This window comes from Schistocerca nitens, chromosome 9 (assembly GCF_023898315.1).
Source record: "Schistocerca nitens isolate TAMUIC-IGC-003100 chromosome 9, iqSchNite1.1, whole genome shotgun sequence".
In the NCBI taxonomy this organism is placed as follows: domain Eukaryota; kingdom Metazoa; phylum Arthropoda; class Insecta; order Orthoptera; family Acrididae; genus Schistocerca; species Schistocerca nitens.
The window spans coordinates 34,623,591-34,646,349 of NC_064622.1; the positions used below are offsets into that span (position 1 = coordinate 34,623,591).

At 46.4% G+C, this 22,759-nt stretch overlaps 1 protein-coding gene across 2 annotated transcripts in view; it reads right to left on the reverse strand.

Annotated features, from left to right (window-relative positions):
* Window positions 1-22,759, reverse strand: part of LOC126203873 (UDP-glucosyltransferase 2-like) — a 124,967-nt gene that overhangs the window by 3,385 nt on the left and 98,823 nt on the right. For both annotated transcript variants that reach the window (XM_049938252.1, XM_049938253.1), the window contains exon 5: window positions 15,346-15,565. In XM_049938252.1, the coding sequence (XP_049794209.1) occupies window positions 15,346-15,565 (220 nt within the window). The remainder of the gene's footprint in view (window positions 1-15,345; window positions 15,566-22,759) is intronic.

The window sequence follows — 22,759 nt, forward strand, 5'->3', positions numbered from 1 at the left end:
TTTTTTCGGATGAATCCAGGTTCTGTTTACAGCATCATCATGATCGTATCTGTGCCTGGCGACATCGCGGTGAACGCACATTGGAAACGTGTATTCGTCATGGCCATACTGGCGTATCACCCGGCGTGATGGTATGGGGTGCGATTTGTTGCACGTCTCGGTCACCTCTTGTTTGCATTGACGGCACTTTGAACAGTGGAGGTTACATTTCAGATGTGTTACGACCCGTAGCTCTACCCTCCATTCAATTCCTGCGAAACCCTACATTTCAGCAGGATTATGCACGACCGCATGTTGCATGTCCTGTACGGCCTTTTCTGGATACAGAAAATGTTCGACTGCTGCCCTGGCCAGCACATTTTCCAGACCTCTCACTAATTGAAAACATCTGGTCAATGGCGGCCGAGCAACTCGCTCGTCACAATACGCCGGTCACTCTTGATGAAATGTAGTATCGTGTTGAAGCTGCATGGGCAGCTGTACATGTACTCGCCATCCAATCTCTGTTTGACTCAATGCGCAGGCGTATCAAGGCCGTTATTATTGCCAGAGGTGGTTGTTATGGGTACTGATTTCTCAGGATCTATGCACCCAAATTGCGTGAAAATGTAATCACATGTCAGTTCTAGTATAATATATTTGTCCAATGAATATCCGTTTATCATCTGCATTTTTTCTTGGTGTAGCAATTTTAATGGCCAGTAGTGTAGAAAGGAATACTTTGAAACGTCTGTGTTATGGAACAACAATGAAAATTGCCAGCAAACAATTTGATTGGAAAGAATGTGAATCTGAACTGGCCACCCACAAGTATGGATAAGACCATGGCCAAAGCACAGATTTCAAAACGCTAGGGAGAGAGTCTCCAAGTGTGACACACTTCACTTTGTGACCTTACGTCAAATACCTGTATGTCTAATGAGAACTCATACAGGACATCGATCGTTGGCGTAAACAACGACTGTCAGTAGGCGTGATTTTCACTAATGACAGTCGAACCCTGAACCGCAGTTTCAAAAACAAACGACCGCTATCTCCCGACTCCTGCATGCTGTTAGCTGATGACGTATACAGACATCACCACCTAGTAATGAAAGGCACTCACACACACGAACACACACACACTAGTAAACGTTGACCTGACAACGTTCCATTCGTCTCTAAACAGCTATTAACACCTGAGAAAGAGATCCTGAGATAATTTTTAATGCAATAGACATATTATTGTTCTTAAAAACAGTCTTTATTGCAATTTTAGTTTTTTATTTTTCAACAACGCGTTTCGCCTTATTTAGGCATTTCGAGGTTATCTTTTCTAGATGGACGCGAGAGGCACCAAGATCTGCATAACGCGTTCCCGTTCACAGGAGCGAGTAACAGTAAGATTGGGGCTCAGGTAGTAGGCATATGATAATCTTGGTGCCTCTCGCGTCCATCTAGAAAAGATAACCTGAAGATGGCTAAATAAGGCGAAACGCGTCGTTGAAAAATAAAAAAACGAAAATTGCAACCAAGACTGTTTTTAACCAATACTGTTAAGCACTGGTTTGCTGTATACCACATACGGATTGGAAGTATTATTATTCTCTCGTTTAAAAGTAGTATGTCACTGAAAGAGATGAACTGCGTCGGGAAAAGTTTGGCAAAAGCTAATTGCGATAAGTCTATGGAAGGTCCAAAACTGATACATTTTGTGGAAATACAGTGGTTGTAAAGCATTATATTAATATTCCTGCAGGTGGTACACTCTGACATCGTAATAATTTTAAACGCCACACTCTAGTGCACGTTTTTGTAGTTAATGTATATAAATTATATCAGTGACCTTCTCAAGATGGACACTATAATACAGGATGTGACACATTGTACCAAAATAAATTTGGAGAGGTTTTGGACGGTGTCTTGAGAAACAAATCGATAATAGGAACTAATATCTGTAAAGTCATCCAACAACTCTACAGAGCATTGAAGTAATAGGGTCTACCCATTATTTTAGAAGCAGACATTATTACTATGGTGACGAGCAGCAACGGAACATCTCGTAATGGGAGTCGCAGCATTCAGAACGGTAGTGTCGTCGTACGTGTGCCCACATACCAAGGCATTACTGCCTGCTGTGGCCAAATTCAATTTTGCAGCCAAAGAAGCGACCTAGGGTTAGGCGTTGGATGCTGTAACTCGGCCACACCCTAGTGCAGTCGCATGACGTTTCTGGACATTGTGGTCTTCAAGACAGCCTCTGGAACCCATCGAAATTTACTGTAAATGGTTGGACTAGCGAAAGGCGCTACCACCGTGACTTTTAAGTCCTTTAGCGTCATGGAATGGCGACTCAGAATATTACACCCCTCAAGCACTCCTCTATAACCCACGCAGTTTGCTGACAAATGGGTGGCCTGGCTCGATGCAATAACTACAGTAACTTGCATACCGCGTAACGTTGTGGGATGACAGTTCTGGGCATTATGCTCCTCAAAACGCCTTCTGGAACAACTCTCAAGTTTCTGCAATTGATGACCTAGTGGTAGGTGTTGCCCGCTATAGGATTGTGGGATGACGTTTCTGAACATAACGCTCTTCAGAACAATATCTAAGACCCCTTGCAGTTTCCTGCGAAAGGGGTAGCCCTGCAGCAGTTGTTGGTTGCTGTAATTTTTGCGCTCTATAGTGTTGTGAGATGACGGTTCTGGACATTACACTACTGTAGACGGCCTCTAGAACATCCGTCAGTGGCTCATTGGCGGGACTAGGTCGTAATAACCTCGACACCCTCTTGTTTCTGAACATTACATTCCTCAAGGCACCCTCTAGAACCCCACTCAATATGTGGCCAAAGGAGTGGCCTATCAACAGCCTTTGGTCAAGATTACTCGGACACACTGTGGCATGGTGGGACGACGTTTCTGGTCATTACCCTCCAGAATCTCTCTCAATTTGCTGCCAAAGTGGTGGATTAGTTGCAGGCATCGCCATTATAACTTGGACACTCTGTAGAGTCGTGGGACGTTGTTAATGGACATTTCCCAAGACACACTCTCGAAGCAGCTCAAAGAGCGGAATATCAGGAGGCGTTTGTGGCCATAGCTCCCACACCCTATAGCTTTGTGGGATTGTGTTGCTGGACAAAACTTCCCCTCGCAGTTTGCTATCAAATCGTTAACCTGCCGGAGGATTTGCCGCTATAGACTGGACATTTTGAAGCGTCGTGTGATGATGGTTCTGGCCATTATGATCCTTCAGATAAGGTCTAGAATGTCTCTCAGTGTTCTTCCAAAGGGGTGGCCCGTCGGTGGGCGTTGGTCAGCATTACTTGGATAGCCTTCGGCGTGGTGGTACGCCGTTTCTGAATTTTATGCACCTCAAGGCGTCCTCTAGAATCCCTCGTAGTTTGCTGCCAAAGGGGTGGCATAGCGGCAAGTGTTGGCTGCTATATCTTGGAGACTCTGTGGTATCGTTGGATGACGTTTCCGAGCAGTATACACCACGAGACACCTTATACAACCCCCCCGCAGCTTGTCGAAACTGATGTCACCACTGACAGAGAATCCAGAAAAATCGTCCTTGCAATCCACAGGCAATGACCTCCCGCAATAGCTGAAAGTCTGATTCAAGGTAGCCTAAAAATACGTAAAATGAAGGAATACAAATTACCTCTACATACTGCGTGCTTGGTGGTTAGGAGCAGAATCGTAAGTCGTTCGGTAGAGGAGTGATTGGAAGTAAGAGACGCGAAGCTGCAACCTGTAAAGTCTACTAAATTGCTGTGGAGCATCTCCTTCAAGCCACTGAGGTGTTATGTTTTCCTGGTAACACCCTTCTGGAGTGAGTGTTGCCTTTTTACTCACAGAGATTCGAAACAGGTGGCAGCACTTGCAAAAGTTTTGACTGTGTGTCAGAACGACTAACATTAACATTTTCAATCAACTCGTCAAATTTTGCAGTTCCATATCGTCTAGGATCCTTGCCCATTCTATTTGTTTTGTATAGGGATATGATTTACACAAGGTTGTGAATGTGGCACCACTGAAGAAAGTCCAGGTCACGCAGTGCGTATTTAATTGCTCAGTATGTGCACAAGCAGTCGCTGTGGGAAGGCAGACATTGATAAACAGAAACATAAGTGAAGGAGCTACACAAAACTGAATACTTAATATCATAGGAGGTGAAGTGGTTTAGAAAGCTCAAGAACGCCTTGACAGACAATGAAATTAAGTATTCTAACATGAATGATAAGTACAGGTAGTTTTATGGTGGCTCCTTGTCAACCAATGAACGTGCCACATTAGTCAGTGGAGGGATGTGAACAGAAATAACACCACGTGGCAGTCTGGAGCCACGAGAGATGGTCTGGACCCAACTGTTGGTTTTATTAGGCGTCAGACGTGTCATTGACGATTAATGATGTACTAAGGTTGACAGTAGATCCTAATTTATGTATTCTAACCAAGTTTGTTGCAATAATTTAAAACTGGTACTGTAGGTGACAGAAGAATACGATGCAGTGGTAATAACTTGTAGTAGAGGCTCTCCTTGGTGGGGGATTGAATACATGCGAACTGTGATGCAAACTGACCATAGATGTAGATATAAGACAGTAATTACTCTTGCAATAAAGTAGATGAAGTATATCATTCAAAGTTAACACTGTAAAATACCCCACTCGCTCAAAAATAATAATAGATAATACACCACTTGAGCAGGTCTCCAATTTTTTTGGATGTGACGTAAGCTATGATATTAAAATTTTGTAAAATCATGGCTACGTCTGTACTGCTATATGGAAGTTAGTCATGGATCCATAAAAATAAATTACAAGCAGCAGAAATGAGATTTTTTAGGAGATGGAGAGAGGTATTATGAGGGAAGACAATATAAGAAATGAAAATATTAGGAATGAGCTAGATATTTGTAATATTAACGAAAATACTGAGGAAAATAAAACATTATGAAAACATCACCTATAAAAAATGAGTGCAGAGAGGATCCAACGTCCGTTCATGCTGTACCAGCCAAGAGGACGAACGGACTTTGGAAGACACATAACGAGGTGTAAGTGAAAAGTGTAGACGGAACAGGCAGGCACAAGTGCCTAAACGTTTAAGTGCAGAAGAAGAAGAATTGCAGCATTGTCACAGCTCGTTCTAAGGATCTAAAAACCTGAAATGAGATGTTCTTGTATTGAATAAACTCGCGAAATCACGGCCTTTTTATATCGTATGGACACCTTCGCATTATATGGATATGAGTGTTCTGCTGAAAAAATATAATAGTGGGATGATCACAAAGGAAGGTAGCAAAGAACAAAATTAATGACAAATAAGTAACAGACACGTGTTACGAGAAAGTTAACCGCTTGGGGACAAACTTCTAAGGGCCCTGCTGTTCAATCGGGTTTCCAGCCGTAACATAACGTCATTTTGACACAATATTTCAGCGGTCCACCTTACTGACATCGTCAGCTGAGCAAGCCGTCGCACTAACGCGCCGGAATTGAAATTAAACCTTTTTTTTTTCCTTTATTGTGATTTCATTCCCCTGCCCCATATGGGCAGGGGAGGGCTGTCAGCAGCACAATCCGCCGCTCTTCAGCCGAGTGACATGACAACTAAAACAAGAATAAAATAATACATACATAAGGAGGTAAAAAAAGGGGAACATAAAACAGAGTAAGGGGAGAAAATGGAGGTAAAAATACATTGATATGTAGACGTTCATTGGGGACAGTTAAAAAAAAGTCACCAGAAAGTTAAAAAAAAAAAAAAACACAGTGGACGATTCTGAAAACACAGAAGTCACTGGATGCGCAGGCACAGGTTAAAAGTCGGCCACAGTATTAAAAACACTCCGAAACAACACACTTAAAACCCACTTGGAGCACACACGACGAAGAATAAAACTACCAGGTGGGACCTGCCGAGGGAAAGGTCAGAGAGGATGGAAAAGGAGGGGAGAGCATGGGGCAGCCGGGGAAGCAGCGGGATGAATAGAGGAGGGGCAACCGTGGGTTCACGAAGAGGCAGGAGACACATGGGGCGGGAGAGGAAAAGGGAAGACAGGGCAGGAGGGGGCGCAGAGACACTGAAAGAAGGCACAAGAGATGGAGGGGGAGTAGGAGGGGAAATCCGCTCAGAAGGAGGGAGGGGGAGGAGAGGGAGCCAGGAAGAGGGGGTTAGAGTTGGTAGGAAGGGTAGATGTCAGGGCGAAGCTCATCATCCGGGAGTGGTAGACGGTGGAAGTTACGTTGGGAAAGGAGATGGAGGGTGTGGAGATGGAGAGAGGGAGGGTCACAACGGTAAAGGCGCGGCAACGGGGCGGGAGTGGAGAGGAATGGAGACACCAGGGGGTGAGGGGGATCAAGGCGACGGACAATATATAGTGTGCGGATGTGTTCAAGGAAAAGGAGAAGGTGGGGGAAGGGGATGAGGTCATAGAGGATGCACGTGGGGGACGGAAGGCGGATGCGGAAGGCGAGGCGGAGTGCATGACGTTCGAGGATTTGGAGGGCGTTATAGAACCGGGGAGGGGCGGAAATCCAAGCGATGCTGGCATAACAAAGGATGGGGCGGATCATGGATTTGTAGGTGTGGAGGATGGTGGAAGGATGCAGACCCCATGTCCGGCCGGACAGGAGTTTCAGGAGGCGGAGGCGGTTGTGGGCTTTGTTTTGGATGGTAAGGAGATGGGGAGTCCAGGTGAGGTGGCGGTCGAGGGTGAGGCCAAGGTATTTGAGGGTAGGAGTGAGGTGGATAGGACGGCCATAAATGGTGAGGTAGAAATCATGGAGGCGGAAGGAGCGGGTGGTGCGGCCTATGATGTTCGCCTGGGTCTTGGAGGGATTAACACGGAGGAACCACTGGTTGCACCAAGCGGTGAATTGGTCAAGGTGGGTTTGGAGAGTACGTTGGGACCGTTGAAGGGTAGGATAAAGGGCTAGGAAGGCGGTGTCATCAGCGAACTGGAGAAGATGGACAGGAGGGGGAGGTTTGGGCATATCAGCAGTGTACAGGAGATAGAGGAGAGGGGAAAGGACAGAACCGTGGGGCACGCCGGCAGAGGGGTAGAAAGTACGGGAGTTGGAATTGTGGATAGTCACATAGGAGGGACGATGGGAGAGGAAGGAAGCAACGAGACGGACGAAGTTGATGGGGAGAGCATAGGTCTGGAGTTTGAAAAGGAGCCCGGGATGCCAGACACGGTCATAGGCGTTCTGGAGGTCAAGGGAAACAAAGATAGCAGAGCGACGGGAGTTAAGTTGGAGGGAAAGAAGATGGGTAAGGTTAAGGAGCTGGTCGTCAGCAGAGAAGGAAGGCCGGAAGCCACATTGGGTAAGAGGAAGGAGGCAGTGCTGGTTAAGGTGGCGGTGGGTACGGCGAGAGAGGATGGCCTCAAAGACCTTACTGAACACGGAGGTGAGGCAGATGGGACGATAGGAAGAGGTAGCAGAGGGGGGTTTGTTAGGCTTAGGGAACAGCAGGACACGGGAAGTCTTCCACAGGTCAGGGTAAAATCCAGTGGAGAGGAGGACATTGTACAGGGTAGCAAGGACAGACAGGAAGGATGGAGGGGATTCCTTGAGGTGACGGTAGGTGATGCCATCATGACCAGGGGCGGTGTTGCGTTTGGAGCGGAGGACGAGTGTGATGTCTTGCATGGTGATGGGAGTGTTGATGTCGGAGGGGGGTAGCCGATCCAAGTACTGGAAGCTAGGGGCGAGCGGGGGGACCGAGGTGTCAGTGCGGTCAAGGACAGTGGGGAAGAGGGAGTAATCAAAATGGGGATCGTCAGGAATGGAGAAGACCTCGGATAGGTGGGAAGCAAAATGGTTAGCCTTACTGAGGTTGTCAGGAAAGGGGCGATCGTCATGGAGGATGGGGTAATGCGGGGTGGGATGGCTACCAGTAAGGCGGTGAGAAATTAAACCGTTGCGGCGGCTGCTTTATACACCGTCTGTAGTTCCACCGCGCGTGCGCGAACGCAACTGCCCTCTAGTGCAAAGCTATACAGCGCGCCGGTGGTGAAAACTCGCGGAAGCGATAAATCGAATATCAAACACTTTTGACACTTTTTGAGGACAGAAACAAAGAACGTTGCTTTTTAATGTCAAACAAAACAGGTTTCCAAATCTTACTTAAATGATACCCCTGTGTTTATAATCTCTGTTTATAATACTGTCAGATCGCCGGATTTCAAAAGCTATTTTCGTTACACAGTTCCAATAATGCGACGCAGGGGCAATCAATTGTGTCTCACCATAGAACATGTTATGTCCTTCGGCAATACAATGATCAGCAACCGCAGATTTCTCTGGCTGAAATAAGCGCGTGTGGCGTTGGCTCTCCGCGCATCGATCTTGGACGATACGAATCGTTTGTCCAATATAGGCTTTCCCGCAATGACAGGAAATTTTGTAGACACCGTGTTTCCTCACACCCATATCATCCTTTACTGAGCTAAGCAGCGCTCTAGTCTTAGCTGGCGGACGGAATACACTTTTAATATCGAATCTCTTTAAATTTCTTTCTATTCTTGAAGATATGCTTCAAAAGGTAGGAACGCCACCGATTTGCTTCTATCTTCTGTTGGCTCCCGTGAAGATCCAGTTTGTAGAGAGCGACGGAACTGACTGTCGGTATAAACATTGTGCTTGAACGCTGCTTTTACATGACCCAGTTCTTGTGTCAAACTATATGCATCTGAGATGCCATAATCTCTTCTTACCAAAGTATGAAGGACGCCCTTGCGCTGGTGCGATGGATGACAACTCGGTGTATGAAGATATTGGTCCGTATGTGGGGGCTTACGACAAACATTGTGTCCTAATGTCCCATCGTTCCTCCTGTAGACCAAGACATCTAGAAACGGAAATTTTCCGTCCTTTTCAACTTTCATCGTAAACTTAATATTGGGATACAGACACTTAAAATGACCTATGAAACGGTCCAGAGCATCCCTTCCAGGTGCCCTTACCATAAACGTATCGTCGACGTATCTCCAAAAACAGGTTGGTTTTAAGAACGCCCTCTACAGTGTCGTGTTCTCAAAATCTTCCATAAACAAAGTGGCTACTGTAGAGGATAATGGACTCCTCATAGTCACTCCGTCCGTTTGTTCAAAGTATTTGTTATTAAATAAAAAGTACCTCGACCTCAACACATGACGACAAAGCTGAGTTGTTTCTTCGTCCACTTTTCCACCGATTAACTGCAAAGAATCTTGGAGAGGAACTCTGGTAAAATGTGACACAATATTACAACTAACTTGCAAATCCGTGGGGCTGAGACACAAAGACTTCAAACGCTGATAGAAACCAGACAGTTGGAAATTTCCGAACATGGGGACTGAGAATGGATACTAAATACTTGGCAAGTTGTAAGCAGGAGCACCCAAATTGCTAACAATAGGCTGAAGAGGAATCCCTTGCTAGTGTATCTTAGGCAAACCGTATAATCTCGGCGGGACTGCAGCACCAGCTCGAAGTATTTTTAGAACATCGTCAGATAATGAACTCTTCTTCAATGCGGAATCTGCAAGTAAAAGATCCATTTTACTCAAATAATCGTCTAGCGAAAGAAGAACCGTTGCATTGACCTTGCCCGCTGGTAGAATTACTAAATTCTGGTCTTCTCTGATGGACCGGATCGCAGCTCTTTCAAGCGAGGAGATAGTACTTGGCCGTATGGCACCCGACGCAATGTATCCGAGACCTCTTGCCTAACTTAATCAGCTATATCCTTGGGAAATCTGGACACCGCTTGTTCAACCGCGGAAGTAAATTCAGTAATGGGAGCATTCCTGGGTGTAGGGGTAAAATTTAATCCCTTTCCTAATACTGCCAGCGTAGCTTCGTTGTGTTGTTTGGTTGTGAGATTAATCACAACATCTCGACGGGTATCATCATCCGGGTATCATCATCCGTTATTGTAGACTGAGAAGAAACGTAGAAGACTGCCTACTGACGACATTTGGATGGACTCAGTCTGGTATTGCCCAGGGCGAACTGTCAATCCTTTCGTAGTATGCAGCAGACAGCAGCGCCGAGACTTCCAAATGCAAATAAAGTAATTCCTTGGACATGAATTCCAGTTGTCTGCGTGTGAAACGAATGCGCTCCCTAACTAAAGTAGAACCAGCACGCTTCTTAATGTTGCTGGCCATTTTTGTCCTAATGTAATGAACAAATCTGGCAAATTTAGGTATTATACCTGCATTCCCCCATATCAGGAGAAAAGCAAGGGCGCTCATCAACTCCCCCTTAAGGGCCCTATACTTGCTGAGACATAGTGTTTGCAGACAGAGTTTGCACAGACATATCGTGTGTGAATGAATTGCCGACTAAAAAATTGTCTGTGTTACTGTCTGTGTTCAGTCTGTGCCAAGTCTGGTGACGCTTAAACTGACGAAGACCAGATGAAGTGCTTCACTACTTCATATTTAACAAGACATGCTTCCAGAATGATGTGGCGCAGCCATGGAGGTGAAAAAACAGCAGAAAATTTTATATCAGCATAGTTGCTGCAAGTTGACATGTACCTCAACGTTACTATAAGACTTTCATAAGCACTTATCGATTTTCTCATTCCAGTGTCATTCCTGTAACGTACTGCAACAACCTAACGGATGTCTCCTCGTCATAGCTACTTAAACGGTCCTCTTTTTTAATTCTTAGTTTCTTCAAAAGATTAAGATACGAAAGCGTTACAAGTTGTAGAAGCCACTCTTATGTCCGCCTGCTCCGTGGCGATATTTTTCTTTTCATAACTTCCGAAATAATAGCATTAGACGGAATAATTGTCTTATAAGGAAATACAATGAATTTGGATACGGTCAGAAAATATTCTGCCGTATCGGCCTATTCATTTACGACTCTGGGAAAGATTCGTTGTTTTTGGAGGTGTAAATGCGACATGAATACTGCAGACCAGATGAGCAGACAGTCGTGGCGAACTCGGTCTGCTCAGACAAACCTGAGCTTGTAAAGGGCCCTTTACTACACTGCTGGCCACCGTAAATGCAACACCCTGAAGGAAGCATCCGAATCAAGTGAAATTTACACCATGGGTTTGCAGCGATGAGATATGCAACTGATTGGAATTTCAGCGCAGACGCACATCACGCGCGCCTGTGGCGCCACCTCATAGCGCCATTTAAGGCTTGGCGATTTCGACCAGCGTACGTTCGGCACGTGTGTTTACCTTGTGGTTGTTTCACAAGACGATCAGTTATGCCTCGTAGACAACAAGGAACATCTTTTGATCAAGTATCCGAGTTCGACAGAGGAAGGATAGTGGCTTACCGAGATTGTGGATTATCATACAGAGAAATCGCTAGTCGTGTTGGACGAAACCAAACAACTATAATGCGGATATGTGACCGTTGGATGCAGGAGGGTACGACGGACCGACGTGGTCGATCGCATTCACCTCGGTGCACCACTGCACGTGCTGATAGGCAAATTGTGCGCATGGCAGTGACGGATCGCTCAGTGACATCCCGAACCATAGCACAGCACATTGCGTCTGTAACGCATCATCCAGTGTCTGCGCGTACCATTCGACGCTGTTTACAGCAGAGTGGTCTGTCCGCAAGACGTCCATTGCTTCGTCTACCATTGACGCAGAACCACAGACGTCTCCGTCGCCAATGGTGTGATGACAGACGGGTGTGGACGGCAGAATGGAATGACGTTGTCTTTACTGACGAGGCACGTTTCTGTCTGCAGCACCACGATGGTCGGATTCGAGTGTGGAGACACCGTGGAGAGAGGATGCTGGACAGCTGCATTATGCACCGCCACACTGGTCTTGCACCGGGTATTATGGTATGGGCCGGTATTGGATATTACTCTCGCACGCCTCTAGTACGCATTGTCGGTACTTTAAAATAGCCGGCGCTACATATCCGAGGTGCTGGAGCCAGTTGTCCTTCCTTACCTTCAGGACTCGGCCACAGCCATATTTCAACAGGATAATGCACGACCACACGTGGCACGCATTGTCCAAAGGTTCTTCGTCAATAACCAGATTGAATTGCTTCCCTGGCCGGCTCGCTCTCCGGATCTTTCGCCGATAGAAAACATGTGGTCCATGGTTGCTCAACGAGTGACCCAGACTACATCCCCAGCTGCCACACCAGATGATCTTTGGCAACGTGTGGAAGCTGCTTGGGCTGCTGTACCCCAGGAACACATCCAACGTCTCTTTGACTCAATGCCGAGACGTGTGGCAGCGGTGATCTCCAACAATGGCGGCTACTCTGGCTACTGATTCTGGCAGGAACCACATGTAACAGACGTCTGTAAACGTAATCATTTGATACTTGGTCAACATGTTATCTACAAAATAAATCTTGTTGTGCTACCTCTTGTCTTTCTTGGTGTTGCATTTACGGTGGCCAGCAGTGTAGTTGCTAGCGCTGCAGACCTCCACCATGTGACAAGCAAGCAACTTGCGTGGATTTTAATGTGTCTTCCAAAACACTCACTTACACACAAACAAACACACACACACACACACACACACACACACACACACACAAAGGTGATAAATACATGCAGACTGAAGTGAGAAATTAAAATTTAATTTGTACCAAGGCTGGGATTCGAGCACGTGTCTCCTGCTCACGAGGCGGATACGCTAACCACTACTCCATCCTGTCACAGTGGCTTTGCACAACTGCAGGAACTATCCTAGCATGGCTCCCAACAGAACGAGGTGGGGCAGTGGTTAGGACACCGGACTCGCATTCGGGAGGATGACGGTGCAAGCCCGCAACCGGCCATCCTGATTTATGTTTTCCGTGATTTCCCTAAATCGCTTGAGGTAAATGCCGGGATTGTTCCTTTGAAAGGACACGGCCGATTTCCTTCCCCTTCCTTACCTAATCCGATGGGACTGATGACCTCGCTGTCTGGCCCTCTCCCTCAAACCAACCAACGAACCATGGCTCCCTCCTCAGTCTTAATTTCCATTCACGCCTCAGACCAGGTGGTGTTACCCCTAAACTGAACAGCATTTTAATTGAAGCACCTATGCCTGGGTTTCGGACAGAATCCCTAGTTTCATTCGATGCTGAGGTACTGTTCCAAAACAATTGGAGAGCCTTCGTAGTGTGTTTAGGGGGTGATACCAAGTGGGCTGAGGCGTGAATGGAACCTAGTGAGCAAGAGACCCAGGTTCGAATCCAGGCTTTGATGCAATTTTTCATTCGTCGCATTATTGCATATATACATCAACGTGAATTTATACTCCAATTTTGGACCATACATAGACATAGAACATGTATGATTTGTAGAGAAAGTTTACAGACAGGAGGATAAAAGCGTGTAGAATAAGGTACCTTCAGTTGTAGCTGAAAGAGGTCGGAGATGCCTAACATCACTTGTACAGACGGTCACTCCAAAAGAAATGCACAATTTTTTTTAAAAATCTATCTTTTATTATACATGTTTGAAAGTTTTACAGTGTGTAGATACATCCTTTAGGAACAATACTTTCGTTTCTCCACATACTTTCCATCACTCTCAACTGCCTTACGCCATTTTGGAACCAGAGCCTGTATACCCTCACGGTAAAATTCTGGATCAACCTGTTGGAGCCACTGTTTGGCAGCGTGCACAAGGGAGTCATCATCAAACCTTGTTCCACGAAGAGAGTCTTTCAGTTTCCCAAAGAGATGATAGTCACATGGAGCCAGGTCAAGACTGTAAGGCGGGTGTTTCAGTGTTGTCCATCCGAGTTTTGTGATCGCTTCCATGGTTTTTTGACTGACATGTGACCGTGCATTGTCGTACAACAGCAAAACATCCTGCTTTCGCCGATGTGGTCGGACACGACTCAGTCGAGCTTGAAGTTTCTTCAGTGTCGTCACATATGCTTCAGAATTTATGGTGGTTCCACTTGGCATGATATCCACAAGCAAGAGTCCTTCGGAATCGAAAAACACCGTAGCCATAACTTTTCCGGCAGAAGGTGTGGTTTCGAACTTTTTTTCTTGGGTGAATTTGCATTATGCCACTCCATTGATTGCGTCTTCGTCCCTGGTGAAAAATGATGGAGCCATGTTTCAGCACCTGTCACAATTCTTCCAAGAAAATCTCCACAATTCTCGTACTGTTCCAAAAGTTCACTGCATACAGTTTTTCTTGTTTCTCTGTGAGCCATTGTCAACATCCTGGGAACCCATCTGGCACAAACCTTTTTTAACGCCAACACTTTCAGTATTCTGCAAACACTTCCTTGCCCCATCCTGACATAGCGCGACAATTCGTTCACTGTGATGCGCCTGTCAGCAGTCACCAATTGTTAACTCTCTGCACATTGTCTGGAGTGTGTGCAGTACGAGGCCTGCCGCAGCGAGGACAATCCTCAACATTGCCGTGCCCGCTTTCATGACGTAACCTGCTTGCCCACCGACTAACTGTACTGCGATCGACAGAAGCATCTCCATACACCTTTTTCAACCTCTTGTGGATATTTCCCACTGTCTCGTTTTCACAGCACAGGAATTCTATGACAGCACGTTGCTTCTGACGAACGTCAAGTGTAGCATCCATCCTGAAGACATGCTGTGACGGCGCGACTCACGGTAACAGGTTGAACTAAACTTCCTGGCAGATTAAAACTGTGTGCCCGACCGAGACTCGAACTCGGGACCTTTGCCTTTCGCGGGCAAGTGCTCTACCATCTGAGCTACCGAAGCACGACTCACGCCCGGTACTCACAGCTTTACTTCTGCCAGTACCTCGTCTCCTACCTTCCAAACTTTACAGAAGCTCTCCTGCGAACCTTGCAGAACTAGCAATCCTGAAAGAAAGGATTGCTAGTTCTGCAAGGTTCGCAGGAGAGCTTCTGTAAAGTTTGGAAGGTAGGAGACGAGGTACTGGCAGAAGTAAAGCTGTGAGTACCGGGCGTGAGTCGTGCTTCGGTAGCTCAGATGGTGGAGCACTTGCCCGCGAAAGGCAAAGGTCCCGAGTTCGAGTCTCGGTCGGGCACACAGTTTTAATCTGCCAGGAAGTTTCATATCAGCGCACACTCCGCTGCAGAGTGAAAATCTCATTCTGGAGGTTGAACTAAGTTTGAAAACAAGCGGAAAGGATGTATCTACACACTATAAAACTCTCACACATGCAGAATGAAAACTGTATTTTTACAAAAATAGTGTGCATTTCTTTTGGAGTGACCCTCGTACTTTCAAATAGTTGATTAGCAGAAAACTCGTGTTTTCCACTAATAATGGGCAGTCCCTACAATTTGGGATTCTGATGAGAGAAAGGAGTGTTCTGCTAGTTAATGGTATTCATATAAACAGAACCAGTAACTCCACAGCGCTGAATGATGAACTACTTACTTGGGGTTGGTCAGGAGTTCGTTGAGAGCCCTACCGAAGGACTCTTCAGTCAGCTCGTTGACCCGAAGTTTCATTCCGAAGCCGTCGGCCTCTGCCCTGGCCAGGTTGGCGTTCTGGTCGCCGAACACAGGGATCCCCAGCAGCGGCACACCGGCCGATATCGCCTCCTGTATGCTCATCAGCCCGCCGTGCGTTATGAACAACTTCATGTTCTTGTGATCTGCAATGGAAGAAGCTCATGTCAGACGCAGTGACGAGCCCAGAAATCGTGTGTACCGGATTTTACTGTGGAACTGATTTGTAGTGCCACAAGTTTACTAGCTTAGTTTTGGTATTCGAGAAAAGTGACGTAAGTTCTGATTTGATCCATTTTAACTGTTCTGAAAGCCTTCGACTGCGAAAACAATAGGTTTGTTAATACACTCCTGGAAATGGAAAAAAGAACACATTGACACCGGTGTGTCAGACCCACCATACTTGCTCCGGACACTGCGAGAGGGCTGTAAAAGCAATGATCACACGCACGGCACAGCGGACACACCAGGAACCGCGGTGTTGGCCGTCGAATGGCGCTAGCTGCGCAGCATTTGTGCAGCGCCGCCGTCAGTGTCAGCCAGTTTTCCGTGGCATACGGAGCTCCATCGCAGTCTTTAACACTGGTAGCATGCCGCGACAGCGTGGACGTGAACCGTATGTGCAGTTGACGGACTTTGAGCGAGGGCGTATAGTGGGCATGCGGGAGGCCGGGTGGACGTACCGCCGAATTGCTCAACACGTGGGGCGTGAGGTCTCCACAGTACATCGATGTTGTCGCCAGTGGTCGGCGGAAGGTGCACGTGCCCGTCGACCTGGGACCGGACCGCAGCGACGCACGGATGCACGCCAAGACCGTAGGATCGTACGCAGTGCCGTAGGGGACCGCACCGCCACTTCCCAGCAAATTAGGGACACTGTTGCTCCTGGGGTATCGGCGAGGACCATTCGCAACCGTCTCCATGAAGCTGGGCTACGGTCCCGCACACCGTTAGGCCGTCTTCCGCTCACGCCCCAACATCGTGCAGCCCGCCTCCAGTGGTGTCGCGACAGGCGTGAATGGAGGGACGAATGGAGACGTGTCGTCTTCAGCGATGAGAGTCGCTTCTGCCTTGGTGCCAATGATGGTCGTATGCGTGTTTGGCGCCGTGCAGGTGAGCGCCACAATCAGGACTGCATACGACCGAGGCACACAGGGCCAACACCCGGCATCATGGTGTGGGGAGCGATCTCCTACACTGGCCGTACACCACTGGTGATCGTCGAGGGGACACTGGATAGTGCACGGTACATCCAAACCGTCATCGAACCCATCGTTCTACCATTCCTAGACCGGCAAGGGAACTTGCTGTTCCAACAGGACAATGCACGTCCGCATGTATCCCGTGCCACCCAACGTGCTCTAGAAGGTGTAAGTCAACTACCCTGGCCAGCAAGATCTCCGGATCTGTCCCTCATTGAGCATGTTTGGGACTGGATGAAGCGTCGTCTCACGCGGTCTGCACGTCCAGCACGAACGCTGGTCCAACTGAGGCGCCAGGTGGAAATGGCATGGCAAGCCGTTCCACAGGACTACATCCAGCATCTCTACGATCGTCTCCATGGGAGAATAGCAGCCTGCATTGCTGCGAAAGGTGGATATACACTGTACTAGTGCCGACATTGTGCATGCTCTGTTGCCTGTGTCTATGTGCCTGTGGTTCTGTCAGTGTGATCATGTGATGTATCTGACCCCAGGAATGTGTCAATAAAGTTTCCCCTTCCTGGGACAATGAATTCACGGTGTTCTTATTTCAATTTCCAGGAGTGTATATAATTCATCTGCTACCAGTCACGATTTTCTTTATTTTACGAGGTGCATTCAAGTTCTAAGGCCTTCGATTTTTTTTCTCCAGACTGGAAAGAGATAGAAACATGCGCATTGTTTTAAAATGAGGCCGCGTTCATTGTCAATACGTCCCAGAGATGGCAGCACCGTACGGCAGATGGAATTTTACCGCCAGCGGCGAGAATGAGAACTGTTTTAAATACTTAAAATGGCGACGTTTTCCTTACTTGAACAGCGTGCAATCATTCGTTTTCTGAATTTGCGTGGTGTGAAACCAATTGAAATTCATCGACAGTTGAAGGAGACATGTGGTGATGGAGTTAAGGATGTGTTGAAAGTGCGTTCGTTGGTGCGACAGTTTAATGAAGGCAGGACATGGTGTGACAACAAACCGAAACAACCTCGGGCTCGCACAAGCCGGTCTGACGACATGATCGAGAAAGTGGAGAGAATTGTTTTGGGGGATCGCAGAACGACTGTTGAGCAGATCGCCTCCAGAGTTGGCATTTCTGTGGGTTCTGTGCACACAATCCTGCATGACGACCTGAAAATGCGAAAAGTGTCATCCAGGTGGGTGCCGCGAATGCTGACGGACGACCACACGGCTGCCCGTGTGGCATGTTGCCAAGCAATGTTGACGCGCAACGACAGCATGAATGGGACTTTCTTTTCGTCGGTTGTGACAATGGATGAGACTTGGATGCCATTTTTCCAGAAACAAAGCGCCAGTCAGCTCAATGGAAGCACACAGATTCACCGCCACCAAAAAAATTTCGGGTAACCGCCAGTGCTGAAAAAATGATGGTGTCCATGTTCTGGGACAGCGAGGGCGTAATCCTTACCCACTGCATTCCGAAGGGCACTACGGTAACAGGTGCATCCTACGAAAATGTTTTGAAGAACAAATTCCTTCCTGCACTGCAACAAAAACGTCCGAGAAGGGCAGCGTGTGTGCTGTTTCACCAAGCCAACGCACCCGCACATCGAGCTGACGTTACACAACAGTTTCTTCGTGATAACAACTTTGAAGTGATTCCTCATGCTCCCTACTCACTTGACCTGGCTCCTAGTGACTTTTGGCTTTTTCCAACAATGAAAGACACTCTCTGTGGCCGCACATTCACCAGCCATGCTGCTATTGCCTCAGCGATTTTCCAGTGGTCAAAACAGACTCCTAAAGAAGCCTTCACCGCTGCCATGGAATCATGGCGTCAGCGTTGTGAAAAATGTGTACGTCTGCAGGGTGATTACGTCGAGAAGTAACGCCAGTTTCATCGATTTCGGGTGAGTAGTTAATTAGAAAAAAAATCGGAGGCCTTAGAACTTGAATGCACCTCGTAGTTTTCGCACAACGCGTTTCGGGAAATGACTCCCATTTTCAAGTGCATTTTTTGTGTTTGTTATGCCATTTCCATATGATGTTGTCGATGTGGCAGAGTGTGCCCAATTTCGTTGACTTTACTGCGATATATAAGAAAATACGCAATTGTAAGTGCAAATTCTTCTAAATTTCGCCACTAATTTCACAAAAAGACCGACAACCAACTAAAAATCGCATGTTTTCCTATATATCGCAGTAAAGTCAACGAAATAAAGCTGACTCTCAAACATCGACAACATCAGATAGAAATTGCATAACAAACATAACAAAAAATGCACTTGAAATTGGGAATCATTTCCCGAAACGCGTCGTGCTAAAAATAAAATAAAAGAAAATCGTGACTGGTAACAGATGAATTATTTATAAACAAACATATTGATGTAAGTTCTATTTTCATTTGGTGTGTCATCACCATCCATGCCCGAGGCAGGATTCGAACCTGCGACCGTAGCGGTCGCGCGGTTCCAGGCTGAAGCGCATAGAACCGCTCGGCCACCCCGGCCGGCATAATCAGAGACACGTCAGCATAACTTATTCCCTGTGTGGACAACATGAAAATAGGCTCAGAGAATGCAGAAGAGCTCCAAGGGGTCCTCAACAGGCTCACATCGTGGGCGGAAAGAAATGGATTGCAAATAAACCACAACAAAACGAAACAAACGGCTTTTAGGAAATAAAGGAAACCCTGAACAATAAACCCTTGGAGGTAGTGCCAAAATTCAAGTATCCTGGAGTCACCCTGCAAACCATCCTGTCATCCTTCAATAACCATGTGAAAGAAACAGCGGCCGCAGCAATAAAAGCCGTCTACCACATCCAACAGCCTCAATAAATATCACTGGATGCAGCAATGTTACTGATCAACACAGCCATTTCCCCAATAGCTACCTATGGGATCACCATCATAGGGGAAAAACTCACCATAAGCGACCTGATAGAACGATAGAAAAAGTCAAAGCCCGCTACATGAACAGGATCCTAGGTATCGGGAATTCGGCACACTCAAGCAAAACTAGTTCATCGACGACACAAAAATGTGGTATTGGCTGCTAAATACCAAGCCCTACGAGAAAGCACCTGCGGGATAACATCCGACAGATGGTCGTGCTCACATGCGGTTTCTCTCCGTCGAAATGTCTTGGCTCAAACTCGTCTAGGGGTTGAACCGCACGTGTCGCATTACACGCCCTAAATTAGACACTTGTGACCCTTTGGTTAAATTGTCTGGCTGATGGCAACTTTGAGAAATACAAAGTTAACACAACATATAATAACAGTAATAATTACATCGGGAACTAAATTAACCCACCCATAAATGATGTAGGCCACGCAGTTGCGATTTAGATAGAATAAGCAAACTAATAGCGAAAGTGCTCGTATTTAGAGTTACTGTTACACTTGAGCGCATATCAATTTGACACAGTTCGATCATTCACAATCTTATCGCGATAAACAGCAAAAAAAAAAAAAAAAAAAAAAAAAAAAAATGGTTCAAATGGCTCTGAGCACTATGGGACTTAACAGCTATGGTCATCAGTCCCCTAGAACTTGGAACTACTTAAACCCAACTAACCTAAGGCCATCACACAACACCCAGTCATCACGAGGCAGAGAAAATCCCTGACCCCGCCGGGAATCGAACCCGGGAACCCGGGCGCGGGAAGCGAGAACGCCACCGCACGACCAAGAGCTGCGGACGCGATAAACAGTACTCCACCTCAATATTTACACGAAAAGTTAAGAGTTGAATCCAGGCGCGCGGCTGCTCACCGCTCAGAGACTTAAGTCCCGCGATACCACACAACGCGAAATTTTCTAAGTCGTTTCACTTCCTGGCTGCCTAAAGACCGACTATCCGCTTTCGCGTCTCAGTCCGGACTGTACGCTTTGGTGTCTCCCGCCGAACTGTCCGCTTTCGCGTGTGCACCAGCACTTCCTCTGCCCGTCCCCGGTCGCGTTTCCCGCGCGCCGAACATACTCGCTCAACTGACTAGTGCAGTTCCCTTCCCTGAAGCCGTCCATCTGATTGGCTACAGCTTATTCCACATTATTTTACATTTTACCATATTTAAATAATCAAAGCTTGACCACTTTCGCGTTCTAAATAAAGTAACAATAATATCCATTGCATAATAAAAGTTAAACTCTTTTGCATAAAATCAATACAATTTCCTTCTTAGTTTTGAATGCCACGGCCAGTAGCCTTGCACCAATGTGCTTTCTGATAAATAAATAAAGAACAAAAGTAACTATTATGCACTAAACTTTGCAACAAGTATTCTATTACGTAATGATTCAACAAGGTGTCATACTGTCATCGTTCAATGTGTTTTGTGTGGAGGAAATGATGATCTGATGCTTAACTGAAAATACTGATAATTTAAATTTACTATAACTTTTAAACAAATAAAGTTACAGAGTTGATATTTACAACGTTTGCCATTTTAATGATGCGCTTCTGTATGAAATGTCGATCGTTAAGATCGACCAAAGCGTTCAGATTTTAGCATTCGGGTGTTTGTTACAAAACTTGTTAATTTCACTTTAATCTCTGAGCTAACCTAATGACATCACACACATCCATGCCCGAGGCAGGATTCGAACCTGCGACCGTAGCGGTCGTGCGGTTCCAGACTGAAGCGCCTAGAACCGCTCGGCCACATCGGCCGGCTCACTTTAATCCTAAACTATTATAGATATGCTCAATAGTCAAGTTTTATTGGGATTACCATGAAAATTTATGGAGGATGGCAGATTAAAAGTACTGTGGCTTGATTCCCTGCACTACTACAGAATTAAATAGTTTTCGTAAATGTTTCCCTTTATAGCCGATCTTAGGTCCGCCATATTTAACACCGATACGTCTCCTTGGCCACAAAAGCCTTCTACTGCGTTTTCCTATGACGTAGGTTCTCGTCTGTCTCACTCGCACACTACAGCGGTTAGGCCTCAATAGACAATAGACGCCTGTGAGTTTCCCCATTTCGTGGCGAATCTGCATTCTTTGTGGCGCAAGGTCCCGGACGATAGGGTTCGTTTCACAATTCCTGAGGCCATATACTTAAATGAGAGCGAAACGCTCGTTAACTCACATACGTCAAACGCTCACCGAGAAGTGCAGAGCCATCTGGCCCGATTTCTATTCCACGAGCGCCATAATGACGGACGAATGGAAACAAGCAAACTACAAGCTACGACAGGTATTAACGCTTGTAAATAATAGATTTCAGCTATCAATCGTCCTTTTTAAATTTTATTGGCAGATCTAGATTTCAGCTAGAAACTAGCCATTCTCAATGCACTATCACTTTTGAAATTTTGGAAACGGGCACAGGTCATCCCCGTTTTCAAGAAGGGACGTCGAACAGATGTGCAGAACTATAGACCTATATCTCCAACGTCGATCAGTTGTAGAATTTTGGAACACGTATTATGTTCGAGTGTAATGACTTTTCTGGAGACTAGAAATCTACTCTGTAGGAAACCCAGCTCGCGCTATTCGTCCACGAGACTCAGAGGGCCATAGACACGGGATTCCAGGAAGATGCCGTGTTTCTTGACTTCCGCAAGGCGTTTGATACAGTTCCCCACAGTCGTTTAATGAACAAAGAAAGAGCATATGGACTATCAGACCATTTGTGTGATTGGCTTGAAGAGTTCGTAGATAACAGAACGCAGCATGTCATTCTCAATGGAAGGGAAGTCTTCCGAAGTAGGAGTGATTTTAGGTGTGCCGCAGGGGAGTGTCGTAGGACCGTTGCTATTGGCTCAAATGGCTCTGAGCACTATCGGACTTAACATCTAAGATCATCAGTCCCCTAGAACTTATAACTACTTAAACCTAACTAACCTAAGGACATCACACACATCCATGCTCGAGGCAGGATTCGAACCTGCGACCATAGCAGCCGCGTGGTTCGTGACTGAAGCGCCTAGAACCGTTGCTATTCACAATATATGGATAAAATCAGATGTACACTGAGGCTTTTTGCGGAATTCGATAGGTTGTAACAATGGAAAATTGTACTGAAATGCAGGAGGATCTGCAACGTATTGACGCATGGTGCAGGGAATGGCAATTGAATCTCAATGTAGACAAGTGTAATGTGCTGCGAATACATAGAAAGAAAGATGCTTTAACTTTTAGCTACAATGTAGCAGGTGAGCAACTG